Source organism: Cucurbita pepo, chromosome LG13, assembly GCF_002806865.2.
Source record: "Cucurbita pepo subsp. pepo cultivar mu-cu-16 chromosome LG13, ASM280686v2, whole genome shotgun sequence".
In the NCBI taxonomy this organism is placed as follows: domain Eukaryota; kingdom Viridiplantae; phylum Streptophyta; class Magnoliopsida; order Cucurbitales; family Cucurbitaceae; genus Cucurbita; species Cucurbita pepo.
The window spans coordinates 831,640-840,659 of NC_036650.1; the positions used below are offsets into that span (position 1 = coordinate 831,640).

Sequence of the window (9,020 nt, forward strand, 5' to 3'; positions counted from 1 at the left end):
TGCAAACTTCTCTCCCTCTTTTCTTTGGTGTTTTTTCTTTATGCACGTGCTTTGAGCGTTGGCTGAAGGAGGGTGAGGACTTTGTTGTTGATGATTTGGGCACATTGTGAGAGTCAGGGAACGTGATTCCACGTGGGCCACGGAATTTCTGGTGACTATGTATTTTCTTTTTTAAATTCGTGATTGTTACAATAAAAAAAGAAGCCCCGTCATGCACAAAAATTCTCTCTTATGATTCCAAAGCTACCAATAAGTTCAAACCATTTGCAGTCATATTATTACCTTAAATTCCACGAAAGACAACATTAATCAAACCACATGACTACTAAAGAGTTTAAATTTCTTGGCATCCAAAACCAAGTTCCTAATAGAAGCAAAGCATCCCAAAAGTCCTACACCAGAGAATGCAACAACAATGAACACATTGACCCAATAAGTTATCGACGTTACCGGAGGCTTATGAGTGATGTTGTAGAGAATCATCGGAAGAATGAAGTCGAGCGGGATGAACCCGATAGCTCCAACGACGCTATTAATGTCACCAAAGAATGGAAACATGGCTGCAAAGAATCCACACAATGACATGTACAATGTCCTCAAAATCAACCTAGGAATCAAGTTTCTTCTTGAGAACACTCCTTGTTTTGCATCAGCTGATCGTTTCTCCATGATCTCGTAAGCCACTTGGGCATAAACCTGTACGAGATCAACAGAAAACTAAAAACGAAATCGTTATCAAATAAAGCTTTGATGATAGGTGGTGCATGATTCGAACCATTCCGATGGCGAGAAGCTGGAGGAGAATGAAGAGGACGGCGAAGAGGAGAATCCAAGTCGGAGCCAAAGGAGATTGATTTTTAGGCAATAAGTTCTTCAAGATATTTGAATTGGATTCATTGCCAAAAACCCAATACCCAGAAGCTGCTGATGAGTAGAATGTGACGAATATCACAATGTAACACATGATGAGCCCTTTCACCATCTTCCCACCCACCGGTGGCGCAAGAGTTGCCTGTATAGCTGTGCTAAATTAATAAAAATATCTCTAAATTTAAAATATTTTAAAAGTTACAATAATATTTTAACATTTATTTTAAAAATATTATTCCGAGTAATTAAAAAGTACTCTTAAACTTTTTTAAAATGTTGAATTATACCCTTAACGTTTAACGTTGGTATTATGTTCAGAAAATACTCACGAATATTTAAAAATAATATTAACATCTTTAACGTTTACAAAAGAAGTTATAAAAAGTTTTTACCGTCCGTATATATCTATACCTCCTCATCGCTCTCCTTAATTCAAGGGTAATAATGGTAAAAAATTAAAAGAAAAAATGGTACAAGTTACCATTAATGTTAATTTTGAAAACTTATGGGTATTTTTAAATGCAATTCTAAAATTTTTTCTATGGAGTAGTAACTATCAGGGTAATTTCGAAACTTTCAACTGTTTTTATGGAGCAGTAACAATCCGGGTATTTTCGAAATTTCTTGAATATTTAAGGGTATGTTTGAACTTTTTCTGTCCGGTAAGTTTAAGGTATTATTTAGACTTTCGACAGTTTAAATATATCTCTGAAACAAAATACAAAGTTGTGAGTATTTTTATTAATTTATCTCTAAATTAATACCCGAACTCAGTTGACTAAATCATAATAACCAAATCGAAACTCGAAACTCAAACCATAAGAGATCGAACTCGAAAAACAAGGCTAAAACGGGATTCAAACAAGAAGGATATGGTTAAAAAGTGAGGTAAAAAGACTAACTTACTTGAATTTCAGGAAGAATGCCATTGCCAAAAATGGCAGCAAAGATAGAAATGGAAGTGAAGGCAGTAAAAAGCCGAGCAGAGAGTGTGGATTCCAAAGAATAACCCTTCAATGGAACATTATCCGATGTACCTGCATGCATGCATGGATATTTCATAACAACAAAACATAATTAGCTTGAATTAAACATGATTAATTAGTGTAATTAAGAAGTAATTAAATGAATTACCTGCAAGAATGGAAGCAAAAGCAATTAAGAAGGCATAGGCGAGGCTAAGAAGAAGGGAAACAAAGTTGATATATCTGAGGGAGTGGAAGGAGGGAAGCTGAGATATGAGTATCATTCCCATTGTCACCATTGCTATGAAATGGTACAATTTCAGGTCCCCTTCTGGATGAATGTTTGAATACATCAACTTCTCTCGTCGCCAACAATCATCAGCACGCCACACAAACAAATAATAACGTCGTCAGTCAATTGAATCAAGGTTTACGCTCGAATATAGAGATGTTTAAAAAATTCGAGAACCCTAAAAACTCAATCAACTCAGTTCAATCCGTACAACTTCATTTGTATTATACACTTATTTGGATCGAGTTTGATTCAAATAAATGAAAATGGTATAAATTGGTTCGACTGAACAATTATAATAAATATTTATATTACCTCTAAGCATTCTCCACCAAGCAAAATTGCGGCTACTCCCACTCCCGTGTTGACAGCTGCTTGTATGAACACGACAAAGTACAGCATCCATCCTGACCCTACAAAATATTTTTATTTAATTCCATTTTTCTCAATATTTATATTTTATTTTAATTTATTTTAGAGAAAATAGAATGATTAATTGTGGAGACTAGAAAAAGGGGAACATAATTTTGATAAACGAGCATTAACGAGCCTTGGATCATCATGGTGTTGCTATAATGCTTAATGATCCAATCCAATTTCACTTCGCTCGATCTTCTTTTTTCGATGAAATATTAGTTTTGTTGAAAATGTAATCAAAATTGCACGTTGACTAGACTATAGAAAGGTCGTAGGTATATACTGAAGATATTTTCACTAATGTGAGATATTGTGAAATGAAACTAAGAGTAAAATTACTGGAGATTGTGCTCAAAATAGACAACATCATACCAGAGCCAATTTCAGCTGGTTTAATTGACATGCGGATTTAGATTGGTTTTTTTTTTTTTTTTTTACTATATGAATCAAAGTGGCACATTAAAAAACGGTTACCAAAGACATCGGCGGCGAGTTCCCGGAAGCGGATGTGGCGGCGGCCCTGTTTCTCGCAGAGCTCCAGCACCTTGGATAAGAGGTAGTAAGAGTAGAAAGTCACGGCCGCCATGATCGTCAAGCACACAAATCCCACACCCCAACCCAATCCTCGGAAGGCGAACGGAAGAGTGAGAATCGGCGGCCCGACGATCGCCGTCGTCAAGTGGAATCCGGCGTGCCACCACTGCCCTGTTTACAGAAAAAAGCGATCAATTACCGACGCGTTCGAATTTGTTGAAAGGGGAAAATTGTGATTCCAAACCTTTGGATTCGAGGACGAAGGCAGCTCCGGCATCGGGAGAAAGCTCTGAAATGGATTCCGCCGGAGGAAGCTCTGCCATGGATTAGGGAAAGAAAGAAGCAGAATTGGATGAAAGATGGTGGTGGGTGTTGTTCTTGGCGTGTGGTTTCTGAATTTCACGGCGGCGGAAAATGGAATTGGTTGGGTTTGAGTTAATGGCTTGGAAATTGGAGCTCTGTAGTGAATGCCTTTTGAGAAGACGTTGATCGAATCAGGGCTTTAATGGAACGTGTAGGATGGGAATATGGTTTTATTTATAATTTTAAACAATATTCTTTTAAATAATATTCCTAGCCATCCCCTTTAAACTCCATGGCCAACGCAATTCTATATCAGTTAGATTAATTATATATATATATATTAAAAATATAAATCAGTTCGATTTTAGTATTGTAACCCGTAAATGTCTTATATTTAAATTTTATGAGATTTTAGTCATTGATGTAACGATGTAATATGTATTGTGGACAAGTATAATTTTTTTAAATGGTAAAAAAAAAAGAACAATCTGATCGCAAAATCCAAGCCAACCCCAACACAATTGGGTTAGGGTTGGATTGTGAATACTCGGGTTACCAATCCAGCCAACCTGAAATTCCAATCCAACCCCAACCCAGTTGAGTTGGGTTGGATTGTGAATGCTCGGGTTACCAACCCAGCTAACCTGAAATTTCAATCAAACCCCAACCCAAATCCAATTGGGTTGGGTTGGATTGAATTGTGAACTCTATTAGGATGGCTCAGATTACCAATCGAGTCAACCTGAAATTTCAAATTTGTCTGAAACACTTTTCCAACTCAACCCATATACTCCTAGCTTCGCCATTTGTGCTCTAATATTAATTCATGCATTTAAAGAAGTGTTATAAATATAAATGGATATACATATAATAAGAAAAGAGTAATAAATAAATAAATAAATAAAACTTATCTATGAATTGGTCAAAGGAATTTTTACCTATCATAGTGTACTAAAAGTTGAAATTACATACTTTATTAAATTCCATAATTACCCTTAAAGGATATATGGTAGATTAGGTGTTAGATATCATTTACTTTTACTAGTGGCTATTTAAAGCAATTTAAATAAAGACATTATTTAAAATATATATTCAAAGAGTGGAATATATATAATAAAGATATTATTTAAAATTTAAATATACTTATTGTCTCCATGATATTCATTCTTTACCTTCACAAACAACTCAAATAAAAAAAATGAAAGTCTCTGTTTAAATCTGCAAAAAGATTACATGATTATTCACTCTTCTTTTCTCCCCCAATGTTTATGGAAGGGCCACTGAACAAGTTAAATCAGTCCCGGACCCGTTAAGCTCGAACGAGGTCTCGGGACTATAGTTACAGAGATTTGACAACCTTTGAATGCTCAAACTAGGACAAGAAATATGCTCTATTTGATGCAATAGAATATATGAAACTAAGCTAACTCATAGATATGGCTGTGTGTTTAATAGAGATAGAGATGAACCTCCTAAAGCATTGTTCCAGAGATCAAGAGTGTGCCTTCTTGTAGCAAAATCTTGTGCTCATGCTCGTCGTTGCTGATGTTTCCTATTCGTTTAGCACCATCTCCATGATCACGTCGTTCCATGCGTCGATCGGTCCGGGTAGGCACCAATGCAAGCAATCTGTCTGCACTTTTGCATTTTTGTCATGTGCAAATGGTTGGAACTCTCTGTATGAGCCCGGATGACCATCCGGCCTCAACAATGAAAGCTCGGTCAGGTCAAGGAGTTTAAGATTCAACCCAACTCGAGACGCTTTTGCTTCTGCCTTCTTGATCTCCTCCAACTCGATGTTGCGCAGAATTTTGGTCAGATCTTTCAGTTCAATCTCACCTTCTTTAAACGGCGCCCTTCGATCGCACGTTCCTCCGGTCGACCACTCCCCATTTTCAAAGTGGTCAGGGGTTGATGCTCTCATGAATATCATACCCTTATGCTTGGATGTTAGAATAAAGTTCAATGCAGACCTGAGAACTCTACGATAGGCAAATTCAATACCTAGCTCTGTATAATTCTTTCTTGGGCAAGAATGGCAGCCTAATACTTTGTTCTTCTCATAGTAGATTGCAGGTTTCACAAACCACTTACCACTAGAAATTATCATGTAGTCTAGCCGGTGGAACTCGTCTGTCCATTTCTTATCGAGTACGTCGAGATGCAGCTCGACTTCTGACGTAGACACACCGTTATAATCTTCAAATATAGCTGCTTCTGCTAGGAAAGGTGACCAAACAACTGAAATGGTGAAGTTGTATGATGGAAACCACCATTTTTTAGACTTGAATTCTTCATCATGGTAGATATAAATAGCTACTTCCACCTGAGAACAATGTAAAAGTAAGGCTACTCCTTGATCATGGTATCTAAAAGGCTAAAGAGAAGAATGTAGCCCTGGAACTCAATGCACCAGTAAGTCCAGATTCATGGACGATCATCCAACGTATTATTACGTACCGTTGATAGCATGCACAGCATTGATTGAACATGGTTTCGAGATATCGAATCTCCGATCAACGCCCATGTTTTGTCCCTCATCGTCTCCAGAAATCTTTGTGGATCGAACTTCGGTAGTTGACAATCCCGTGGCTGCCAACTCCAGTATAGGTATTCTGTATCTGGCCGCCCATTCTTCATACAATTTTGATGGGCTTCAATATGGGGGCAGCTCTCATTGTTGTACACAGGACCTGATGGATTTGGGATCCACTCTCCAACAAAAAGATTACACTTCCCTGCACCAAGTTCAATTCAACCAAAATTGTAAAACTTCAGTACCTAAAGAGAAGAGGAGACAAAGAAACGAAAATGAACAGTACACTTCAAAACAGATTGTGGACAAGAAGTATGTGAGATCCCACGTCGATTGGAGAGAAAAACGAGTGTCAACGAGGATACTGGCCCCGAAGGGGGTGGATTGTGAGATCCCACATCGGTTGGAAATGGAAACGAAGCACTCTTTATAAAGGTGTGGAAAAATCTCTCCCTAGCAAACGTATTTTAAAAAACCTTGAGGGGAAGCCAAAAAGAGAAAGCTCAAAGAGGATAATATCTACTAGCAGTAGGTTTGAGCTGTTACAGTTAGTATCATAGTCAGACACCGAGCAGTGTACCAGCGTCAGGACACAGAGCCCCGAATGGGGTGGCCACCAAGTGATGTGCCAGTGAGGACGTTGGGCCCTTGAAGGAGTGGATTGTGAGATCTCACATCGGTTGAAGAGAAGAACAAGTGCCAGCAAAAACGCTGAGCCATGAAGGGAGTGGGGAACAAAATACTCATTATNGTTGAAGAGAAGAACAAGTGCCAGCAAGAACGCTGAGCCATGAAGGGAGTGGGGAACAAAATACTCATTATAAGGGTGAGAAAACCTCTCCCTAGCAGACGGGTTTTAAAAGCCGTGAGGGGAAGCTCAAAAAAGGAAAACCCGAAAAGAACAAGAGAAGCTACTCATTACTCAACAGCAGAGTATCCCAACATTCAACATCAAACTTAAAGAAAATCATGGCAGTAGAATATCAGCATTGCACAGAGACAGAAAAATCCCCATATTTTGATTGAAACTAAAGCACAAGAACAGCAAATAGTTAAGAATCTACGATCCTAATCCAAACACAATAACATAAAGGAGAGCATCAGTTGATCACCTTCAAGTGGTTTCTGAATCTTATTCATCCAAGCTTCAAAATGAGTATCCAAAATCGCAGAAAAGATATTCTTCTCGGTTAATGAGGTATCCAAATTCGCTGGAATGTCACCAAAACCAGCGAAGAGGAAACGAAAAGCAATACCCATTAAGAGAATAGGAAGAAGGAGCTTTAGCATCAGTAACTGGTTGTTTTTGAAAGGAAACAGTAGCTTCCAATTGAACTTCATCTCTGAAACAACAATGCCCAATTCAAAATCGTATCTAATGGACCTAAAACCCAAAGCTCAATACTCTAAATCACAGCGATTCCATTAGAACACATAACAAAAAGGGGAACCAAAATTTCTCCCGCAGCAACATGGATCGTTCCCTAACAATCGAGTCCAGAAGAAAGTGAAGGCGAAACAGATGCTAAAATTGAGGCATTAATGATCAAGAGAGGCGATACAGAGTAAAACGAAATGCCAGCCAGTTGCAGAATCAAAGTGAATGGAAAAATTAATGTATTAATTCGCTAATAGTTTTCCATTTTGAGTAATGTAATCATAACATCATCGATACGGTGCATGAACACGACGAATATATGGAGATTTGAGGTAAGACTACGAATTACAGCTAATGAATCTATGATTCAAAGAGATAGAATTTAATACCACCACGGCCCCTTTCAGACGGCGTATCCTCTAGATTGGACCCTATTGTGCCATGGCGAAACGGTCGAAATCGCTGCCGGGGAACGGTGAGGACTTCTTCCGGGAGTCGGTGGCTTGGCTTTCACGTCAAAAATTCATGGAAATTATTATTATTATTATTTTCTTTCTCCTCTCAAAATAATTTGACTGTTTCTTTTGTTCATATTCATCACTTAATCTCAATTTTCACTCTCAAATTTTAATTTTATTAAATTTGACCACATATTTTAAGAATTATTACAATTTCTACCATTAATTCGTTTTTTTTTTAATTCATGCATTATTTTTTTAATAAAAAAATATAAAAATTTTAAAATCCTAAAAATTCCAAAGGTTTTAAATGGATATAATTATTAATGTGAGGTTTTAAATTATTCCAACATAATTTTATCAAATAAATTTTATTAGTAAATATGATGGCAATTAAACTTAAATTTTATAATTAAAATAAAATATGGTTAATTATGGCTCGAAAGAGGGAGAATTAAGTGCATAAGTTCTGAAGTGTAACGTTTTTTCATATTTGAATCTCATATTTGGCAACCGACATGATTGCATTATTTTGTTTTTACTCACATGTTTCTGACCATTTAAGAGGTCAACTACGACTAAAACAATATTTCAAAAAACAATTTAATTGAGTCAATGTTTTTACTCCCATATTTCTAACCATTTAAAAAGTCAACCACGATTAAAACATTATTTCAATTATTTAATTGAGTCAATTGAGTGACTCCAAATTATATAATCAAAGCATGTAGCTAGAGTTAGAAAGGCCAGAGTGTCCTACGTGGATTTGGAAAGACCAACTCAGCCAATGGAGCGTGTGAACACATAGTTTAAAAGATATTGATATTTATAAAAATATGAATATTTATTTATTTTAATCATTTTTAGATAATTATTACCATTATTACTTTTCTTTTAATATTTAAATATGAAATGTTTATAAGATTTAAGAATGGGTCCCGCTAACCAGACGATTTAAATCATAAAAGTTGGGTTGGATTATATATTTTTTTTCTAATCTCGATTTTGAATTTTTTAAACATTGACAATTTTGTGAGAGGGTCGACATTTTTCCAATCGAATCAACTGAACAATCGTAATTACAACAAAATTAAGAATATTTAACCTTTTGAGTTTTAACTCAACAAAAAAAATAGACGGTTGAGTTGTGATTTCTATTTGACTTACTCGAGTCATCAACCCAACTAATCTGAATTTCAAGTTGGTCCAAACAAATTTGAGTAAACACAAATAATTTCGAACCAAAATTAGAGTCAAATTGCATACA

General features: G+C 36.4%; 2 protein-coding genes across 2 annotated transcripts; both read right to left on the minus strand.

Annotated features, from left to right (window-relative positions):
• Positions 1 to 250: 250 nt before the first annotated feature.
• Positions 251 to 3,590, minus strand: LOC111808193 (probable GABA transporter 2). Its single transcript, XM_023694033.1, has 7 exons — positions 3,323 to 3,590; positions 3,019 to 3,249; positions 2,443 to 2,540; positions 2,005 to 2,191; positions 1,777 to 1,907; positions 776 to 1,012; positions 251 to 696 (listed from the first exon to the last, which is right to left on the minus strand). Exons 1-7 carry the CDS (start codon positions 3,399 to 3,401, stop codon positions 310 to 312), a joined length of 1,350 nt encoding a protein of 449 aa, XP_023549801.1. The 5' UTR covers positions 3,402 to 3,590; the 3' UTR covers positions 251 to 309.
• Positions 3,591 to 4,612: 1,022 nt separating this feature from the next.
• LOC111809176 (protein trichome birefringence-like 23) lies at positions 4,613 to 7,782 on the minus strand. Its single transcript, XM_023695557.1, has 4 exons — positions 7,685 to 7,782; positions 7,030 to 7,260; positions 5,842 to 6,119; positions 4,613 to 5,707 (listed from the first exon to the last, which is right to left on the minus strand). Exons 2-4 carry the CDS (start codon positions 7,256 to 7,258, stop codon positions 4,934 to 4,936), a joined length of 1,281 nt encoding a protein of 426 aa, XP_023551325.1. The 5' UTR covers positions 7,259 to 7,260; positions 7,685 to 7,782; the 3' UTR covers positions 4,613 to 4,933.
• Between the last annotated feature and the right edge of the window lie 1,238 nt (positions 7,783 to 9,020).

Excerpts from the sequence above, each read along its gene's own strand:
- LOC111808193 (XM_023694033.1), bottom strand. The coding sequence starts at position 3,401 with ATGGCAGAGCTTCCTCCGGCGGAATCCATTTCAGAGCTTTCTCCCGAT. Across the intron at positions 3,250-3,322 it reads CTTCGTCCTCGAATCCAAAG|GGCAGTGGTGGCACGCCGGA; the intron begins GTTTGGAATCAC and ends TTCTGTAAACAG. Across the intron at positions 1,908-2,004 it reads TTTTGCTTCCATTCTTGCAG|GTACATCGGATAATGTTCCA; the intron begins GTAATTCATTTA and ends GCATGCATGCAG.
- LOC111809176 (XM_023695557.1), bottom strand. The coding sequence starts at position 7,258 with ATGAAGTTCAATTGGAAGCTACTGTTTCCTTTCAAAAACAACCAGTTA. Across the intron at positions 6,120-7,029 it reads GATTCAGAAACCACTTGAAG|GGAAGTGTAATCTTTTTGTT; the intron begins GTGATCAACTGA and ends AACTTGGTGCAG. Across the intron at positions 5,708-5,841 it reads TGCTGTGCATGCTATCAACG|GTGGAAGTAGCTATTTATAT; the intron begins GTACGTAATAAT and ends CATTGTTCTCAG.